Source organism: Syngnathus typhle, linkage group LG12 (genome assembly GCF_033458585.1).
Source record: "Syngnathus typhle isolate RoL2023-S1 ecotype Sweden linkage group LG12, RoL_Styp_1.0, whole genome shotgun sequence".
Lineage (NCBI taxonomy): Eukaryota > Metazoa > Chordata > Actinopteri > Syngnathiformes > Syngnathidae > Syngnathus > Syngnathus typhle.
The window spans coordinates 7018880-7040896 of NC_083749.1; the positions used below are offsets into that span (position 1 = coordinate 7018880).

Genomic DNA, 22017 nt, shown 5'->3' on the forward strand with positions numbered 1-22017 from the left:
AGTATACAACCTATATAGTGTCTATTAAGGTACCTGTCTATTAAGGCTTCCATGAGTTGTAGTTTTTAAATTTTATTTCCATCTAAAATATTGATTATCGCAAAAAACGCTGAAGAATAATGCGTTGTATATTTCTCCACATAATACTATACTGGTGTTGTAAAAATATTGTAATTTTCACTGTAGATATTCTAGTTTATTTATTGTTACATCATATTATGCGAGTCTAAAACAAAATCTTGTAATGTCCATCGTAATTAGCAGTTTTGTCACAATTTTTCATCACGTATCGAAAATGCATGGCCATCAATCATCTATTATAAGTGCTTCCACGTGCCAGCGTTATTCATACAACCAGGCCTCCTTTGTTTGCTAAATAAGGAAGCTGTGAGGACATTAATGACCTGCGCCATTTCCTAATTAAAGCAACAAATTAAGCTGAGATGAGCCACTAATACAAACAAAATCAAAAGAACAGCTTCTCCATTATTTTGTCTTATCCCTTGAAAACATACTGACCGACTTCATGGCACAAGCCTGCTCCAAATAGGTCATATCATCATCTTATTACTATTTTGATTTATCAACCACCGACCCCCTCCTCCTTGTTGTCAAAAACACACACACACACACACAAAAATCAACCACAATACACGACGCTCTTACTTCTCTGCGTGTCTTAATCCCTGGCAGACTTTAAGTGTCTGGCATTGAGGCAAAATCCCAAACTGGAGAGGAGCATGTTTGGAGACCTAATCCCCTTACTCATAGACTCCACTTGCCCCCAATTCACCTCTGCCAAAATAGGCCAAGAACAAGGAGTCACAACACACAGACACGCGTGGACAGATGATGTATAAGCTGATTGATATACAGTAAACTATACATGCTGGCAGACAAGCATACGAACCATTAAAGAAAGATGGATGTGTATCTCTTGATGGGTTTAAAACTTTTAGTCATGAGTTAGCATCTTGTGCAATTGAGCGGATGTTTTTTTCCGTCCGTCTGTCCATCCATCCAGACCACTCACATCCTCCACCCCTCCATTCCGCCTCCGTCTGTCCACCTCATGGCAGCAAACAGAGTTGTGCAAAAGATTACATTTGCCTTTGACATTATGCAAATGAGTTTGGCATTGCTGCCCCCCCACCATCACTCCCTTGTGGTCAATTAGTTTTATTGAGTGTTAGCTTTAGCCTTGAAAGAAGAAAAGCCTGAAAGCAAATAGTCTGCTTTTGATCATGCACTTCACACTAATGAATTCTTGTGTCCTGCTTACACAACTAAAAAATGAGTTAACTTAGCTCACTTGTTTGTTTTTCAAGCAACTCTGTGACTTCCGACACTGAAATGCCATTTTATAGGCTTCTTAATCTGCATTTTTACATGTATTCATCTATAGGCCTTGTCCACATTGGGGTTGCAGGTGAGCGATCTCATCTGACCTTTGGTGAGAGGCGGGACACACCCGAGACTGAGACATACGCACGCACGCACACACACAGGCAGATGGTTTTGTTTTTGTCAAACAGCGAGAGGCAAATTTAAGTTGCTCAGTTTAAATCTGAAATCAGCTTATACCTTCAATCTCATTTTTGCTTTTGCTGCTCTTCGCTATGCTCCGTAATGAGCTAGTGCGGTTGATATGTGCCCCCCCTCCCTGAGGATTATTATTACTATTATGACAACAATATGAAAATGTAAGGCAGGAGACTTGAAGAATCGTATTACTCACGAGGGCAATTCATTAACTTAAGAGGCTTCGCTGGAAATAACAGACCACAACCTTGAAGGGATGTGTGGGAAACGGGATTATTTTGGTGCTGTATCTTCACCAGGGTAGTTTTCCCCCTTAATATTGGTTTTAAGCAGGGGTCAAAAATGGGCCAAATATAGTATATTGCAATATCTGGCCTATATTGCAACTGTAAAAAAAAGAAACAAGGCTCAAGCCTAAGAGGAACTGTTATGGGAAACCCAAAACATTGAGCCTACACAGACTGTGGTTGGCATCATGACCTCCCAGTTGCAAGGTCATGAATTTAAATCCTGGCTCTGGCGTTGGGATCCTGCAGGTTCTTTGGCTCTCTACTGCATTCCAAAAACATGTTGTGGTCACTGAATAATTTTGATAGTCCATGCAAAAATTTTTTTGCATTTATCCCATAAAATATTCAAGTCTAATAATTAAAAAAAAAAAGAGTATTATACGGTGCAACATAAATGAGTATGGGTAGTGTGTGTGACTCATATGCAGAATTTACTATACTTTACACAATCATCCAAAAATATTTAATGGGTGATTTTCCTTTATTGTTTTTTTTTTATGTGTATAGCAAACCAATTATTTGGCTCATCTTCATGAGACACGAGAAAAAAAATGTTTGTACCCATTTGGTTCTGAAAGTAGTGCACCAGTACACTGCTGCCCTCTAGTGGCTTTACTGAAGTGTTGCATATCTGAGGAAAAAAATACGTCTCCTCTTTTCACGTTCCACAGTAAATTGATATTTATTTTTTCATTTTAATTAAAAATGTATGCTTTTAACATTATAGTCGGAAGTATTAACGTTGGGAAGTACAATACGACTTGACATAACTGACATTGGACTGCTGTGGGATTTTTCATTTGCGTGTGGATTACAATTGATATTTTCGTTTTTGTATTGAATTTGTCCACGACAGATTGAACAGTGAGAGCTATAAGAAAGTAAAAAATACATAGAGAGACTTTTGATCTGTCATTTCTTTTTTTGTTTTTTGTTTCGCATTGTGAACATTTTTGCATATTTATTCTAGATATATATTCTTATTGCTTCGAAATAGGTTTTGCCTGCATGTTCTTCTATTTAATTATCATCTCGGTGTCCTTAATGCTGAAGGACGACTTGGAATAAAAAAACATTAGGAAGTGTCACTTCCCCTCTGACTTCCTGGTACGTGACGTCACTTAAGGGCGGGGCTACGCAGTCGCCGTCTGCAGCCGCTGTCATTACTGTGGTCAAAGAGTCGGGGGGAAAGGGGGTGAAAAGGAGCCGAGTCAAAGGCGAGTGGTTAAAGGGGGAGTGGGCCTGTCAAAGAGCCAACTTGCCGTGAAGGGGCCTCTTTTTGGGGGGGGCTGGCGGAAGCAGGTACGAGGCGGTGAGATGGATCGGTCGCTAGCTAGCGGTGTGCAGCAGGAACTGGCTAGCAAGCGGCTACATTCAAGGTAAGCCTTTTTTTATTCATTAACAGATATTCTCAAAAATGATAACAAATGACCACTCGAAGCTTTTAAGTGGAAAATGGGCAGGCGGTGGTTTGTGACTTCCGAGGACGGCTGGCAGTCAGAGACCGGTTCCAAACCTCAATAACACTGGCTCGACTTGCATGCAGACTGAGCGGAGCCCACGGACACTTTTGAGGCGTGCAGTTTTTGTCCATACAAGTAAAATAAAATCATGCACATACAACATTAAAGATCCAGATGTCGGAATCAAATGAAATCTGCCCAACTATCTGCATCAGAATGAGATATTGAAGAATGACCTGTGTTATTTGGTGATGTGTCCGCTGCATGCGTCACATTTACAGATCTGCAGTTTTTAAAAAAGGGACCTACTGCACAGATTTTTCACAAAACAATTTGCAAGTGCCTTTGTTCACATGACATGCTTTTGTCAAACTAGATCAAGAATTACAGCACAATTTAACACACCCTTTTCTTGCCTTGCTGAAATTAGCCTCACCCCGCCCCTGACATTGCATATGAATATATACAAAAAAGTAAGTTGATGTGATCAAACATATTCTTTTGCATACTATTGAAATTAATACTGTTTTTAAATTGAATGAACATAAGAAAATATAAACATTCTACACACTGTCACTTTGAATAAAGTAATCGAGACTGAATTGAAGGTGGGAAAAAAAAAATCCTAAATATGTAATTGTGGGCCGCCCAGTGTGGCAGTCAATGTTTATTGCTGCTATGTTGTCAAGTGACATTTTCACGGTCTGTGTGATTGTTTGGCATTCGTAAGGTAAATATGAAGACTGACTCACACTTCTGGCCCTTGCCCTCTGTGAGCTGTTGCTCTTATTTCCAAACGACACGTGACCTTTCTGCAAGACATGTTTGTTTTGTTCTTTGGAGCAAACAGAACTAAGAAAAGAAGAGACAAAAAAAATGAAGTACCCTTTTGTGACAATTGCAGGAGGGTTGGTGGGGGATAACATTCTTGAGCTACCCTCTGCTTTTCTAGACAATCTGTAGTTTATACTTATGGTTGATTAATTTATTTTTATGCTTAAGAGTAGGAATGACAGTTTGCCCCAAGCTGACCAATTTGAATGGCTCTATTACACAGTGCCATTCTTCAGTTAACCACAAGGATGTCAAGAATGAAAGTCCAAAGAAAAAAAAAACGGAAATTAAATTACTGTTTATCTTGTGCGGTTGCTTTTCTTTTCCTCCCTTCTCTGTCTTGTTTTCTTCGCATTCCTTCCATCGATTTGACTCCTTGAATTTATTTGTCGAGGGTAGTGTTTGATATTGCAATTGGAGAACCTATTTTACAACTCCCTCGAGGGATTTTAGAAGTTGAATTGATGTCTTTCTAACTACTGTCTGCAATGAATGAAACTGCCAAGTAGCTGCTAATCGTCATCAAGATGACTCCTCAGATTGGAGTGTTTAGTTGCAAAGTCTCTTTAGCAGCTGGTGGGATACCAAAACCTCTTCCCAGTTTCACTTCCGTTTTCTCATGCAAAAAATTAGTCAGTAAAGGAAAGTGACGCTCAGAAAATGCCCCCAATGTGGTTAATTTTTTTCTCAAGGGCAGTTTGATATACTAACTGGGCGCATGAATCACAGCTCAAATTATTTTAGTCAGTTTGACTTCAACCCATTGGTCGTTAAATAAAGAATTGTTAACGGTGCAGTTTGTTTTTTGGGAAAATAACGAGACACTTTTTTGACTGAGTCTCTTGGATGTCTGATCTAATAGCGTTCCTGCTGGCGTAAGCAAATAGTTGGATTAGTCCGGGCCACTTACTGTGCTGCTAGGACACAATTAAGAAGGTGTACAAGCTGCCCAATCCTTTGTAGGACTGAAAAGTTCTCACAGAAGCAGCAACAACCTCTGCTGGCTTGGACTACTTTAAATCATCATCTGTTGACGTTTACATTTTTTTCATTGGAGCGGCGCCATCTTGGAATCATCAAAAAAAGTCTTGTGTTTGGAACCTGAGGAGCAGATGTGATTCTTGGGGCTAGAATCTTGCTCTTGGAATTCACTCATTGTTTTCTTTCGGACATTTTGGATTCCATTGTATTAATGGACACTATAGGAGGTCTTTCATACTGACTCTTTTGTGGCAAATTGCCAAGTCGTCCAAGGACTTGTTATGATGGCATCGGAGTCATGCCCTCTCACAGGGGCAGAGGAGACGGTGTGCAGACTGGTGCACCATGGCCCTCGACCTCACGCCGTTCTCAAGCCTTTACACTTGGAGTTGCAGAGGTTTGTGGACAAGACGATTGGCAAGCAAAAGCACAGGTAGTGAAACTTGGCAGCTTGTACTGTGCTCATCTTTTCCTTAAGTGAGTCAGTGAAAATCAGAGTCTTAAATGCTATTTTACGGCTATCCGCCATTGTGTTGAATAGGAGTTAATAACTTGTTCACAATATTGGAAAGTGTATTTCTTTTTTTAAGAATAGAAACAAAACAAAATAGGCTACAGTGAGATGAAGCACAAAATATTAGAGATGGAAACACGAGAATAGAAAATAGTTCCAAATTTAATCTCATAATGTTGTTTTTCTAGATAATAGAATTTTTCTTCCTCTTTGTTCTGTTTTGTTAATTTTTGTGTTTTTAGTTTTCATTCGGCCCTAATACTGACCAACTAGTTCGTAAGATCTTCACTAGCCTTTTTTTTTTTTTAGATTTTTCCGTCCCCATTCCACAAATTCCGAAACTAATTATTGCATGATTTTTTTCATGCAGACAAAAAGTAATATACAGGTGTAATGATTCAAGAGTACAGTGAAATGGCCCTTGCTGTTTTCCCCCACTAAACCTTCTTACTGAGTCCCATATGGTACATCTTCCCTTCTATAGGCAGCACATGTAGATTAGATTTGATTAGACTGACGAGTAATCCTTGATTAACTCTACAATCCGGAATTTCATCAAATAACCTGCCCTTTAGTTCATCCTGGATTATCCATCCGCCCATACGCTTTGCTGATGATGCTTTTCTCCGTTTGTACGATTCTTCCATTCACGCACTTTTCATGGCATTATCTGCTCCTTTTACAATAAAGCACTTGTCAATGCACACAAAGATGCCTTGTACATGGCCTCAAACAGTGCATGTGATCCAATGGTTACCGTGGTAACCAAAGTATTGCATTCTAGAAGCCTCTTGTTGAAAGGCATCGGATACTGTGCGTCTTTGTGCACACGGGTTGTGCAGTGAAAAGGTGTCATCGCTAAGGCCCTTGTTGTCATGGAGATGATGACAATCCGAAAAGAGATGTGCAAAGTGGAGCTAACGTTACTGTCATCTAGGATGGAGGCGTCCTGCTTGGAGTTGGCCTTGGAAGGGGAGCGCCTGTGCAAGGCGGGGGACTTCAAAGGTGGCACGGCGTTCTTCGAGGCGGCCGTGCAGGTTGGCACGGAGGACCTCAAGACACTCAGCGCCATCTACAGCCAACTGGGCAACGCCTACTTCTATCTGAAGGAGTATGGGAAAGCCTTGGAGTACCACAAGCATGACCTCACGCTGGCCAGGTGAGAAAATGGAATTGTGTTTTTTAATCAAATCGCATGACCTTTTTTTTTTTTTTTTAATATTTTAAATATTTTTTTTTGCAACCCCATTTCTATTTTCCAATTGGCATATGTTTTCCTAGTGCAATGGTTTGATTGCATGATTGTTTCATTTTTTTGTAAATTAAATGCCATAACCACAATCATGTCATCTGTAGGATTTTATTTTTTTAATTCATGTCACTGATGATTTGTTGTGTAGTGTTTTACATACTGTGAGGGGAAAAAAAAAAGTGAGTGGACTTTCAATTCGGAAACATTGAAGAACTCCGTAAGAAATGTGGCATCCCATTGTGAATGCAGGTGGTATTTTGCTACCAGGGGAGTGATTAAAGACCCCTGGGGGCAGGATTTACCTCGTTACTTTGCAGAACTGCCAGTCCCATCGGGAGCTAGTCCTGGTGAAGCTGCTCATTAAAAGGCACTTTAGTGCCTCTCGTAATTAAATCAAGTCTTTAAGCGCCGCACTTTACTCTTTAAACCAGGGCCATTTTATTTTATAGAGGATTGCTGTATTATCACGCACACATTTTACTCCCCTAGGACAATTGGAGATCGAATCGGAGAAGGAAAAGCCAGCGGTAACCTTGGCAACACTCTGAAAGTCCTGTGCCGCTTTGACGAAGCCGCCGTCTGCTGCCAGAGACATTTGGATATCTCTCAAGAACAAGGCGACAAGGTCTGAAACGCTTCTCTGGATATCAACTACAGCTTTTTTTGACTTAGTTGCGCTTCAGGTGGGCGAGGCCCGGGCGCTTTACAACATCGGCAACGTGTTCCATGCCAAAGGCAAGCAGCAGTTGTGGGGCTGCACCCAAGAGCCCGGAGATCTTCCCGCTGACGTCAGAGACACGTTACAACGGGCGACCAGCTTTTACGAGTTTGTATTCAAAACACACGAACGCCTTCATCGGACTCGATATTCCTGTCAAGCCATCAGTGGGCAGTAAATTGTGTACTGTTTTGTCAGGATGAACTTGTGTCTGGTGAAAGAAGTTGGCGATCGAGCTGCTCAGGGCAGAGCGTACGGCAACCTGGGCAACACACATTACCTTTTGGGAAACTTTGTTGAAGCCATCAAGTTCCACAGGCAGGTCAGACATTCTAAGCATCTTCATTATCTCTCCCGGAGCAAAATGTGTACTTGGCACAAACTCATCAGTACAGTTTTACAGAAACGGAAGTAGTGGGGAAACAGTCGACCCAGAAAGGTTCTGTGTTTTAAAGAAAGCATCAGAGCTGGAATAGAGATGCGAGAGTGTCTTTGTAGAAAGCATCTTTTCATACTTTTACACAAGCCAGCATACCTTATTTCCTTTTCATGTCACCGATCAGTTGAAAAAGGGGAAAAAAAAAAAACTGTTTTGTGTCACATCAGACAGTAAAAGGCAAAGGCAGCTCAAGCTTGGTTATGACAGAATTGTGTGGCCATCTCTGGATAAAAGAACAAAACATTTTCTGTTATTCAACTCAAGATTGCATCTTGTCACCCATAGAGATTATCCATAGCGAAAGAATTTGGCGACAAAGCGGCAGAGCGACGAGCCTACAGCAACTTGGGCAACGCTCTGATATTCCTGGGCCAGTTCAACACGGCCACAGATTACTACAGGTGAGGGAAAAGGAAGCCTGACATCTAGTGGTGGCCGGAGGAAGTAAAACAAGCTGAGCAATATAGGGCAGCAGTCCCCTCAATCATGTAAGCTTACACAAAATGTTTTTTTGTGGATCTTGAAGGAAAACTCTTCAGCTGTCACGCCAGCTTAGAGACCAAGTGATGGAGGCCCAGGCCTGTTACAGCCTTGGAAACACCTGCACACTTTTGCAGCAGTATGACAGAGCCATAGAGTATCACCTCAAGCACCTGTATATTGCTCAGGATCTCACCGACAGGTAAAGCAAGGACAGTTACACAAAGCCAATTATGGAAGTTCAAAAGAACCGCCTGTGTTCCGTCAGGGTTGGTGAAGGCCGAGCCTGCTGGAGTCTGGGGAACGCCTACGTGTCTTTAGCCAATCACAAACAAGCGCTCCACTATGCCCGCAAACATCTGGAGATCTCCAAAGAAGTGATTTCTTTTTTTTTTTTTTACCATGAACACAAACACATTTTAATGCAGATCTGAATTTTCTGCCTCTGTATTTCTATGTGCGGCAGATTGGGGACAGGAACGGCGAGCTGACAGCCAGGTTGAATGTGGAGCAGCTGATGGAGGCGCTGGGTGTTAGTGATGGTGACCTTTCACCTTCCAGTTCAGAGTTTGAGATGCAAGGTGACACACAACTTGAGTTGTTTTTTTTTTCCGTTAGCCTCTTATCTGATTCTTTTGGCTAATTTGGGTATAAATAAAGATATATAAATAAATTGATATGTTATACTTAAATATCAATAAGTAATCAACACAGTATCATTGTTTTAGTCACAGTAGTTCACACAAGAATACTAAAGAACACATTTTGGGGAAATTCTCGTGACTTTTGGGTCACCAGCACACACAGCCGTGTTAAAATGCGGTGCGTCTGTCGGCTGACAACTCAACATTAAGGTCGTCCATTTTCTCCACGGCATCCGAGCAGTCAGACAGACTCTTATTCATTTGCGTCAACGCCGCTGTAACCACAACGTGGCCACCGGCAACAAGCTTCGTGTTGTCTCATGATGTCCTTGTCACGCTCCCTCAAGGAGCGAGGCCCAAATTCTCGAAGAGGGACAGCATGGACAGTGTGGAGCTGTGGAAGTTATCTTCTTATAAGGTAAAGAAGCTGTCGCAAGTTGTCCCTCTTTGCGTTTGTCTATCTCTTAACGACTCATTTTTCGTAGGACGGTGAGGGCCACGAGACCGAAAGCTTACCCAGAAGGTCTACGAGTCAATCGGCTAAAAGGAAAGGCTATCCCGATAGCCGTTCGTCAGACGAAAGACCCTGGTTGGACTCTCCCGTCGATGCTGACGACATCAATCTGCAAGTCTCGCCTCCCGTTCCAGTGAGTAGACAAGACTACAAGTTCTGATGTCTAGATTTTAAGATAATAAGCAACAGGGGTGTCAAACTCTTTTTTTTTTTTTTTTTTTTTTTTTTTTTTTTTTTCTTTTCTCCCTTCTGGTCACGGGCCGCATTGTACTCGTAGTTTCGGTCGCAGGGCCGTTATGACTGTCAACACAAACATTAGATACAGTATGGGCTACACAACAAACTAAATGAGTTTTGAAATCAGACACTAGTAAAAATTGTTCAAATATTTTAAAAAGATGCACGGTAATTAAAAGTTGTTAGCAGTGTCTGTAGCTTTTAAAAGTGAAGACAATTTGTAATTTTAGTATTGACACGTGAAGTCGATGCACAATTTGTCTTCGCGGGCCACATAAAATGATGTGGCGGGCCGTTTCTGGCCGCCGGGCCTTAAGTTTGACACTTGTGCTAGGGAGATTACATTTGCATCGCTGTTACGCTTGTCTTTCAATTATACTTTTACTCCATGTCCTGCGTGTCCTCAGGTCTCCTTTCATTATATGAGACACAATTAGCCAGGTTAATTTGGGGATTCTTTTAATTTCCCTCGAGCTTGCTCAACATGATGTAACAGGTTGCCCACCGTGGACAGGAACTCACCCCTCATCTTATTTTCCTTTGAGCTGAATTTCTTAGAGGTGCCAGACGGGGTGGGAAAAAAAACAAACATGTTTGTTTCATAGGCAGCGCTAAAGAGGCTTTTGACGTGCTAATTAGAACCTCATTTCATTCTATGTTGGGGGAATAAACCGTATTGCAGCGTTAGTAACTAACTTTTGTTTACTTTCTCCGCTTGGACTTCAAGACAGTCCATTAGGGCAGCAAATGAGTCGGGTCGGAATTAATTGCAGTCACATTCTAAAAAAGTCTTGTCAATATTGATTACGGTTAATTCATTATATGATCGTTGGCCTGGAAACAATGGTGGCTTGACATTGTTGCCCAAGTGTTGCCAACGTTGGCATGCAACCTACTCATAACTGCGCCCTCCCCCCCACCAGCACAGTGATAATGTGACCTTGATCACAGAAGCGCTTCCCACCCCCTCCCCAGCGCCAAGCCTTCCCATAATGACTTGTTTTCCCACAGTGGCTGAATGGCACAAAAACGACTCGCAGAAGAGAGAGAGCGAGGGCGAGAGAGACGGAGGGAGGGAGTATGCGCTTGAAAGCAGAGTTGGCTGCAATAGAAGGACACAATTGGGGAGGAGAGGGGCTTTGAGGGATGTAAGGTGCTCGGGGGGGACGTAAGGGGAGAGGAATGACAGAGGGCGAGTTGGGAAGAGGAAGCGCAGCAGCCGGTGAGTTGTTTCATTCATGTTTTCAGGAGCAAAGTTTGTCTTCGCGTATGTCTACAATTTCCGAGCTGCAGTGGTTCAAAGGTAAATTCAAATGAATCAAAATTGTGTCTGTCGCTGCCGACGGCAATGTGGACTACTGCTGACCTACTTTACATTATGCCGTGAGGCGTAGTCAACTCAACTTTTATTTAAAGCGCGAAAACTGAAAAATACCCCGACTTGTTTCCTGAGAAGTTAGCTACAGTGATCTTTTGAAACTTTTTGTTAGTAATTGTGTCTGTGTAGCATCTCTGGCTGCCATCAAGAGCAAACAGTCCCGCAACATATTGGCACAGAGGTGATGGTCCCCACAATGGCCGCTGACTATGTCCTAAGATCTGTGCTGTGGTTCTCTTCTCCAAAAACAGCACAAAGTTTATCCTTGTGAATTTCCACCTCTGAGCTTGTATCAGATGCAGGATGGATCCTGTTTGTGTAGATCCCAATTTACACTGCCCTTTTTAAGATGTGTGGCTGTGATTTATGAACGACACGGAGTTAAGAAGAAAAGTCCGTCTTTGATTTTCGAGATACTGTCAAAGCTGTATCAATGATGGATTTTTAATTTTCATTTTATACATCATATGAGGTACGTGGTGCTTAGTAGCTGCATTATAACTGGCATTACCTGGAACTGGTAGGAATTGCAGCCTATTGAAGTTTAAATAAGGTCCACAGGCCGGTTATTGTTTTCCGCACATTTTCAATGTGCCTAGTTCTAAAAAAGTACTTCAAAGTATAAATCATGAACAACATCTCCCTGTCTTATGGTCTACTTCACCACAGGAACTTTGCCCTGGGGTTTGGAATTGTTGAAGAATCATGAGAACTTTTGTCTTGAGTTTTGTTCTGGGTTGATTTTTTTTTTTTCTCTCTCCCAACTTCAAAAGAAGACTCTGCTTATCTAATTGTAACACTTCTAGGGATAAAAGTGTAGAACAGCTGTGAAAGAGGACAGTCACGTTGCACTAATGGAGCTCTTGTGATGCCATCAAATTATTTCCCCATGCTACTCAAAAGGACAAGCTTCATTATGCATAATTATAATGGACACTCTGTTTAGTTATCTCATGGGCAGCTTAGGTGTTTCCTAAAATGGCTGACCTTGCTTGCGTGTTACGTGTGCTAGAACATTGGCCGTGACCCTTCTGATGAGGACTGCTTTTTCGACCTGCTCAGCAAGTTCCAAAGCAGCCGCATGGACGATCAGCGCTGCCGCCTCGATGGATCACAAAACGGCGACGACCAAGACGGCAACGCACTGTGCGACATGATTGGTCAGTTGCTTGGGATTCACTCAAAAAATCAATGTGAAACTGACCCCCCACCCTAACCCTCCCTTTCAAGATCCCGCAGTGACCACCTCCCCCCAAACGGAGGAGCTGTTTGATTTGATCGCCAGCTCTCAGAGTCGCCGCCTGGATGACCAGCGCGTCAACGTGGGGAGCCTTCCGGGTCTCAGGATCACACAGAACAACTTGGGACACCTGGTGGGGGAGGGGGAGCAGGAACCCGGTGACGACTTCTTCAACATGCTCATCAAGTGCCAGGTAAACACTGCACTAACTGTAGATTGGTATTTTGTATTTTTGGACAATATTATATTAATGTATATCCTATTATTTGAACAAAGGGGATGCAAATTAAAACATGCTTTTTTTTTTTAATCCCATCATCGATTAATCGACAGACTAATTAGACATGATAGATTGAAGTACTAAGCCCACCTTTAAGTCAATACAGCAATTATACGCAAATGAATGTTGAATATTTAACATTTTGTGTGTGATGGCAGTCCTCTCGGATCGACGACCAGCGATGTTCCCCGCCTGAAGCGGGCCCTCATGCGCCCACCGTGCCCGACGAGGATTTCTTCAGTTTAATCCAGCGGGTGCAAGCCAAGCGCATGGACGAGCAGCGTGTCCACCTGTCCAACGACGAGCAGGACAGCCCAGGAGAGGATTCGCCCGATCCTGAGCCACCCGGCGGGTTCCTCAGTTAGTGATGTAGGCAACGCGGGCTCTCGGCCCAACAACCCGAGACGATAATCAATGCACGTCAAGACGAGCCAGCCGCTTGCTCGCAAAAAATATCCCCCGTGGAAACATGCGCAGTTTTGCACGATCATGGGATTTTTTCAATATTTGACCACCTTGACGTTAAATAACGTAACGTGTGAACTCAGATCTAATGCCTTAATCAGCATTTTCTGTTGCCAGACTCAAGATTGTAATTGTAGAAGTACACCAACTGTTTAGGACTCATCTAAATTCTAACGCTCAATGATTTTGCACAGGAATCTAAAATCCGATTAATGGACATTAGTAACACATTTAATCACTTAAGTTCTTTTTTTTTCCCCCCGTATTTATTTAATGGGCAACATGGCGGATGAGTGGTTAGCACATATGTGCTATAAGGTAAATGCCAAATCTTGTTTTAATGATTTTTAGGCAAAAAATAATGATAAAAATAATGCTTGAATTATTGCTGCTTTAAGCGTTCATATAAGACTGGTGTCACTGATGTTCAATGATTACTGTAGTTTATCCTACACGGTGGTAAAATTCGAAAGCATGCGATGCTTAATAGTTGTAATTAAATTAAGTGAGATTCCTGAGCAAAAAGTACAGTTCAGTATTAGGAAATGTGTCGTCCGGATCGCAGTTAATGTACATGACATAATCCGCCCATGTGGTCAAAGCCCTGTATTTACCTCTGTAATTCAATGTATTGGGAGTATTGCTGGTTAAGCGCCCCCGTCCGCAGTAATGCTGTAGTGATATTGCACTTGACCCATGCTGAAAGTCTGCATTTTTGTTAGATAAGGAAACAAAGAAGGGCTGCGAGACGTTGGCAGAGGAAACTCCTTGACGTGAAGACAAGCCAGCTAAAGACGTTTTTAAGCTGTGAGTAATGTGATCAGTTTAATGGTACGAAAATTGGTAATATGACCTGCTAGGTGTTTCCTTTATTTTTCCCCCTCTTCTAACATATATACAAAGGTGGCTTATACCTCATTTTTGTACCTCAAAGTATAACTCTGCAGAGGAAAGAAAATTGGGAGCTGCAGTTTTTGTGATTTAACTTACCAGGTACGCTTCCATTTGTCACTGCCATAATTTGTATATATACCGTATATAAATATATTTTTTATTTATGTTCCGTTTGGGGGATACAAGTAATTTTGCCATGCTTTTAATAAAAATGTTCTTGAGATTTATTGATCGGTGTTTGTAATTACACATATTAGTTTACAGACATTGCATTGAATAGGTGGGATTTCACAATGTTTGCTAAGACCAAGCACAAAAGGCCTCTTAACAAAACATTCCTTGTGTTGGAATGTGAACAGGTCACCCAAACTAGATTTGAATTTAGCGCATGTTTTTTTTGTTAACCCTATTTGACTTTTTCTCCCATTCTTTTCCTTACTAAGCAAAAGCCTCCCAAATATCATTGCAGCGATTCACTTTTTTATAGATTAGTAAAATACAAACTGGAGTAATAAATGTACTTCCCTTCACGCTGAGCTGCAAAATGACGACGTCAACATTTATCTACCTTTTACACAAATCCAGAAGGACATTTGCGCAACTGTCAGGTTTAATTCGCCGACTAAGTGTTAAGAGAAAAGTATCAGCAGACAAACCACAAGTGAGACAGAACATTTATTCTTCTCTCGCGAGGAGTCCAGAACAAACAGCTTACAACAATCTCACTACACTAAATATCTGTTTGCACTCCTGCTCTTTTTATTTGGATTTGCCCTACTCGCAGTGTGAGCCCCTAAAGGGAAGGGGGAAAGCGTGTGGGCTTTTTAAAAAATAGGCTCTGCATAAATTAAGTGTTGTTCCATGTTTCCAGTCTGTATTTATACAGAAGAGGAAACAATACAGGGAAAAAAAAATATTTGTACAACTGCCATCTTTTCTAGGTCTCAGCCTTCTCTGTAATTTCACCCCTGCCTCCTCCGACCACTCGTACTCCCCCTCCCCTCCTTATCTCCTCCGCTGCCCTCTTACCCAGAATGCAGCGCATGCAGACAGCGCAAGCTCAGCCGTGCTATAAAAAGGCGTTACGTGGGGGAGGGAGGGCTGCCGTTCAGCAGGAACCGTGCACGTTTGCTCGCCCACTCACTGCTGGGGAGATCCACAGGGTCAGCGGCCAGCCCCTCGTACCGGGAGATCAGGAGACAGAAGACATAGGACAGGTTAGTACCAAGGATGCAAATGAGGGAGAACGAGAAGGCAGTGGGGTGACGTCATCTTTGTCAAATGGGAAGGGGAGGGTTGGTTTCATTTGAAAGTCACACTGAGGAGATGTAGCCTGGTTGGCATCTTTGACATGGAGGATGCAAGATGAACAAGAAGGCAGAGGTTGATGGGAAGAAAAAATAGATGACCTGAACTCGTACAGCACAATTGATTTCAAGTTCCAGCACGGAGGTAGTGCAGATAGGAGAAATGGGGTTGATGATGCATCGAGAAGGTACAGTGGGAGGACAAAAAAAGGCTTGGTGGTTTGATTTCAACTTCTCTTTGTGGCTTAGGTCCACAAATTTCTATCAGAAAGGAGGTAGGACCAAAGTGAAGGCAGGGTTCATCCTAATGTCAGGCAATAGAAAGATGGCAAGGTTCATGCCGTCTTTAAAAAAAAAAAAAATGGATGAAGGGTGTTGTGTTGCTCAAGACAAGTGAAGGCATGTTCAACTAGTGACTTCCAAAGTGTTTGGCCTCTTGCCCTACTGGGGAATTATATGAAGACCCCAAGTAACAGCAGAGTTGACTTAAAATTTATGTCATGGTGGCAGTGCAGGCAAGAAGGCAGTATGGACTTCACAGCAACTCAGAAAGTAAGCCTAGGCGGGAGGAGGAGACTTATGGAATACCAACTTATCACAAAAAAAAAGACTTGAGACTTTTTCAAAGATAGGAAGTCCAGCTGTCAATCATCATGAGGTCCAGAAAGGGAAAAAAATTAAGGAAGTATTTTTAGATGATTTCATTAGAGTTGAAAAAGTCACCGCCTCTGTTATTTTTTGTAATTGAAGAGTCAAGCAAGAATCAAATTGAAGATTGTTGGGGGGGGGGGGGGACCTGGACATCTGTCAATCAAAATGAGGTCCAAGAAGGACAAAAGTGAAGGCAAAGTTCACTTTGGCGGCAAGAAGAATGCATGATTGACATCAGAGAGGCACAGGCAGAAAAGACTGAAGTGAACTTGTGTTTCATAACAAAGACGACCGGGGATGTTAAGCAACAATGCAGTGGCTTAATAGCACTGTGAAGAGCATGCCTTCTTGTGCTATAACATTTTTCCATCTGCATCCATTAGCGTCCATTTTGCAGTATAGTTGAAACATGTCCGTAATGGCAATTTTGCAGCAGCCTATTGATTAACTCGAATGGGTTTTGTGGACGTCAGGTTGCATGCACTGACATGAGCTCCACCAGTATATATCGCCCACTGCTCTGACGTCAAAGGGTCTTCCACATCGACCGCCTGCTTGCCTTAAAGGGCCAGCAAGCGCTTGGACCTCATTGAATCACAAGAGCGAGTGCCTCTCCACAGCAACCAAAGGTGGAATGCGCCACTTGCCTTTTACACGCCTTGGGAGTCAATGAACACCTCGCTCGCCTGACACACGATCCCTTCACAGCAGCTGCGATGGGCTCTTTTTTTAGCAGGTTAAAAAATAAATTTAGGACATTATTGAGGTGGTGGGTTCCTGTTGCATTTAAAATGCAAACAGTAGATCAACCGATTTAATACGTATGGAATTGCGTAAGCATCATGTGAACATGTTTAACGTGCCATGAAAGGTCCCGGTCCCAAAAAGGCAAGGTGCTGACTCGGATGCAGGCCTCCGAGTGACCTTTACTGGTGCCACAGGGTCAACGGGAACTGGCATAAAAATCGAAACCTTAGACGAGTGACGAGTATAGCTAGCGCTAACCTTTGTAATTCATCGTCTGAGTTTTGCAGTGGTCATATTTCTCGTATGATAATTTTTGGACTCGAGACCGTGAGGCCTTTCATATTTGCTTCATCCTTTATTTGCAACGACAAACCTAACTGAAGGAATTGTTTGTGTTTTGGATAGATCAGGTTTTCTAAAATAATAGTGTAATAAATATATAGTATAATATAATATAATAAATATACAGGACGGAGTAAAAACCTGTTTATATTTAATTTGAATAAAAATAAAAGACAACACTGCTGACAGAATAAGCAGCAATGCAAATGGATAAAAAACGCGCATTAAAAAAGAAAAAGAAAAAAGAAACATGCTTGTTGGGCAGGATTGGACTTGTCAATCAAAATGCTGGCCCTCCTCCTTCCTCATTCCTTCTGGGTGGAAAACCCCAGCAAGAGGAAAACAATGGGCAATTTGCTTTGATGAATGCGCAAGAGTTCATGTCCAAATGTAAGACACTGACATTGTTTTTGTTTCATTTATGCAATTTAGGGCTTGAAATGGCAACACGTCACAGCACGCAGCTTTAAATTTTACAAGTTTGCACTATTTCCAGTCATGTGTATTTCCTTCGTTGACGTCACCAAGATGTTCTTATTCTTTATTTCAGTGGAAAGTGAGCTGACACCGAACGCAACACAATGGCAGGTAAATGACGCCCTAAACGTGTCACTAAGATGACAACATTATTCTGATGTCATTGTTTAAGACGTGCGGAAGTGTTATTCGTATTTTTATATGAAGTTGGGTGGAAAGCACTAGTTTGCCTTGCTTCTTTTCTTGACATCTACCGCCACCTTGTGGACATTTTGGAGAATACGGCGAGCGAGTATCGTACAAGCTCACGTTTTTATTATAGATATTCCAAACTAAACTCAGAAAAATACTGCTAAAATCTACCCTAATTTATGTGCTTTGAGAATATTATATTAATAGATTTATTAATAATATTTATTAGCTGTTTATTTCGATATTTGGATCGCCCGTTGACATGGTAACCAAGCCAACGCAAACGTAAGAAGTGAAGTGTGGCAGACATGGGGAATCTATGCAGCTCTATGCAAGTTTCCTGTCGACATGGTCTGTAACAGCCGTTTTGTTATATATTTGTGCACTGATAAAGAAAATTCTATTACTTTATTTCTATTTTATTTTAACTTGAAATGTATCTTATTGGCATCAATGAGTATTTTTGTTTATTGTATTTTGTTTCATATTTATTTAATCTAAAACTTACTGCACTCACGAAACCTTACCTAACTGCCTTTTTTCATTCATTATTATTTTGTAATAATTTTTGAAAAATAATGGAGCCGCGAGTGAATTTATACAAGAAAAAGTTTTTAAAAAATCACGTTCGAAAAATAAGGGAATCACAATTAGCCTTTTTTTCTATTTCCAGACAAGCTCAAAGACGCTAAAATTATCTTTGTGGTTGGTGAGTATAATACACAAGTGTGAATTTTTGCTCACTTGCAAAGGCACATTTAAACACGCTGTGATTTGTAGGTGGACCCGGGTCCGGCAAGGGCACCCAGTGTGCAATGATGGTGAAAAAATACGGCTTCACCCACTTGTCGTCCGGGGACCTGCTCCGCGCCGAGGTGGACTCGGGCTCTGAGAGGGGCAAGCAGCTTCAAGCCATCATGCAGAGGGGAGAGCTGGTGCCACTGGTGAGAGGAGCACAAATTGAACTCGTGCAACTCTTAAAGCTAAATATGGTTACCTTAATCGTGCATGAATTGTATAACTTGAGCGTGCTGTTATGTGTTCAGGACACAGTGCTGGACATGATTAAGGACGCCATGATTGCCAAGGCCAGCGTGTCCAAAGGCTTCCTCATTGATGGCTACCCCCGCGAGCTGAAGCAGGGCGAGGAGTTTGAGAAGAAGGTAAAAAGTCGAGACTTGTTGCTGATTTAAAAAAAAAAAAAAAACAGCAACACACAAACCTCGTCTCTGCGCCCCCAGATTGGCAAACCGTGCCTGTTGCTGTACGTGGACGCCAAATCCGAGACCATGGTGAAGAGACTTCTGAAGCGCGGTGAGACAAGCGGCCGCTCGGACGACAACGAGGAGACCATCAAGAAGCGACTGGACCTCTACTACAAGGCCACCGAGCCCGTCATCGCCTTCTATGAGAAGCGCGGCATCGTCAAGAAGGTAAGCAACATCCGCATTACTGCACTGGTGACTTATGAGTGCCGCCAACTATAGCTGTAACTAATGATTATTTTAATAGTACCAACCACAAAACATCTTACTACTGTTTGCTAGCGTTATTCTAAAAAAAATAGTAATAATGCGGACCGCCATACATCCATCATCAAAAGTTTACTGTAAATAGTTTATATTGGAACACAAAGACTGCAGCAAAAAAAAAAGCATGTAAGGATACTCATTATTATGAATTCTCAGATTTTAAATTATACTGCCCTCTAGCGGTGGCATGAGTAATTAGCATGGTCGCAATAAATTCAATTCAATGTACAGATCTCATTATGGCTATTTGATGACATCATCATCTCACCCTGCCTAGGTGGACTCTGAACTTCCAGTGGAGGAGGTCTTCAGCCAAGTCGCCAAAGCTGTTGATTCACTGTAGTTTAAAAAAGAAAGAAAAAAAAAACAAGAAAAAAAAATCCACTCTTGTTTGTTTGTTGCTTTGAGTTTACAGTTAACTCCGCCAAGAGCCAACAGTACTAATTCGGACAATATGTCATCAGACTGTTAAGGTTGCCAACAATCTGAGGTTTGGCGTTTGAATCTTAGCGCCATCCTCCTTGTTTAGTTTGAAGGTTCTCTACCTGTTTGTGTTTCTTATTTTTTTCTTGTCTCTTTGGCTTCCTCCCGCATTCCAAAAAATTGAAGAGACTAAATTAGGGCCGTCCAAACGTTTTCTCCCAACAGCCCCGAGTATATTAACAATTTCCAAAGAAATTGACCATTATGTCAAAATCTGATATCGATTTTTAACAAAACAACTTTGTATGATTCGAACCCTCAAGAGACCAAGCAGTTCTACTCACAAACAACAAAAACTTCCTTGGCGGAGGTAAGAACCTCACACATTTCTTCTCATGTGCCTCCAAAGCTGCAATAAGAAACAAAAGTACTCATATTTAATAATCTTCATATATCAGGATTAACATAGCCACAGGTTGCCATCAACAATAAGCCGTCATGTATATAAAAATGCAAAAGTCTAATAAAATCTTCAACATGTAAAATGTTTGATGACGGTGTAGCTTAATATTCAAAGCAGCCATTAAAACAATGACTTCTTGGACATTTTGAAAATAAGATTCACATGACTCAGGGGAAAGAGGAAGTGCTCCTCTTTAGAAATATCAGACACAACAGGATGACGGGCATCAAGTCAACACTTCATAACACAGGCACATTTCCACCAGGTATCCGGACTATCCTCTAAGGAGGCTCAAGATGATGGGGAAGAAGTGTGTGTGTGTGGGGGGGGGCACAGGATGCACTTTTGTCGGAAACTCCCGAAAAGGCGTCGCTAAGCACTTTGAAAAGAAGTCATGCCTGGAATGCCGATAGTAAATAAATGAATTGAAAAATTCCAGTGGACAAAAGGTGACCATCCAGGCCATGCGATACATCACGTACGCAGCTGTAAAAGACAATAGGGCAGGAAGAGTAGCACGTGGATGACACACTGGTTGCATTCCAGACATGCAAATTAAACTAAAACGGAGACCAACTAACATCCTTGTGGAAATACATTACACCATGTCATCCTCATCTATGCTTTTACGCCCTCTTGTGGCATTACAGGAAATGACAATTGAGAGATTATTTTACAGTCATGGTTAAAACAAGTACATTTTTCTCCCGTTGGCAAAAAGCACACGTAGCTAAATGAAGGTAGAATATTTTCATTTTATACATGTTAAATATTTTTATATTAAAATATACCATGGAATAAATTGTATTTATTTTATTTTAAAAATATTTGTTAATAGTTTTGCAAAATATTACGTCTTTCCCTTTTGAAAAAAATAGAATCAATGAATAAAAACCGAGAGAATGTAATTTATTTTTCAAGTATAATATTCATAGATAATCTGAAGACTTTTTCCTCACCTTCAGAGAGAACATAATTTTAACAAAATAGTCAAGTTTATTTAAATGTTGAGCGATCAAGCCGTCATTTTCAATGATACTGAGAGGACAAGACAACCAATGCTTCATACGGCACAAACATGATCAAATTGTCATTTTAAAACATAGCATGAAGAGTCACATGGATTATTAAATAATAAATACATTTTGCACTTTGCATTTATAATGAGTTACCTGGTACCATAAAATCTGCCTTTTGGTGGCTGAGGGTTAGGGTTAGGGTCACTGATTAGACGCGTTAGAATCAATGCCGGGATGTCTTTCTTTCTTTTTTTAAATATTAGTGCTATTTCATTGCCTACATAAAGACAGACATTTTGTATTGGCTATCGTTAGAATGTGCAGTCAAACCTAGCATGCGTCAGATGTTCCCTCCAAGGGCCTATCAGGAAACCAGTCACCTGGCTCATACTCACACTCGCCACCCCCAGCCCCCTCACCCTCAATGGGGTGGTGGCGGGTCGGCTGGCACCGCAGAGACCCCGGTGGCACCGTGCGGGAACAGACGTCAAGCCGCGATGAAAGATGACGGCCAATTGCTTCCTGTTATTGAAATATTAGGGTGGGCTGCGTGGTGGGGTGGGATAGACTGGAAGCACTCTTAGCAATGTGCACACAAGCAAAGGTCCAGTCAATGCTGATTTCCACCATAATTAAAGCGGATACCACATTATTGCAGTCTACACACTCTTTTGGAGTCGCGTCATGATAACAAACATA

The 22017-nt window shown here is 41.7% G+C and overlaps 2 protein-coding genes across 3 annotated transcripts; both read left to right on the top strand.

Moving 5' to 3' along the window:
- The first annotated feature begins 2955 nt into the window (after window positions 1-2955).
- Window positions 2956-14392, top strand: gpsm1b (G protein signaling modulator 1b). The gene is made up of 14 exons (XM_061294183.1): window positions 2956-3211; window positions 6562-6783; window positions 7366-7501; window positions 7560-7702; window positions 7793-7916; window positions 8319-8434; window positions 8560-8715; window positions 8782-8890; window positions 8980-9094; window positions 9505-9575; window positions 9643-9804; window positions 12299-12446; window positions 12517-12719; window positions 12965-14392. The coding sequence occupies exons 1-14, from the start codon at window positions 3150-3152 to the stop codon at window positions 13169-13171; spliced, it is 1974 nt and encodes a 657-aa protein (XP_061150167.1). The 5' UTR covers window positions 2956-3149; the 3' UTR covers window positions 13172-14392.
- Window positions 14393-15222: 830 nt separating this feature from the next.
- Window positions 15223-20381, top strand: ak1 (adenylate kinase 1). Of its 2 annotated transcripts, none has more exons than XM_061294185.1 (7): window positions 15223-15382; window positions 17763-17800; window positions 18555-18590; window positions 18662-18825; window positions 18928-19044; window positions 19123-19314; window positions 19691-20381. In XM_061294185.1, exons 2-7 carry the CDS (start codon window positions 17794-17796, stop codon window positions 19754-19756), a joined length of 582 nt encoding a protein of 193 aa, XP_061150169.1. In that variant the 5' UTR covers window positions 15223-15382; window positions 17763-17793; the 3' UTR covers window positions 19757-20381. The 2 variants fall into 2 exon arrangements, with proteins under 2 accessions (XP_061150169.1, XP_061150170.1); XM_061294186.1 differs by lacking the exon at window positions 15223-15382 and adding an exon at window positions 17537-17602.
- Window positions 20382-22017: the final 1636 nt, after the last annotated feature.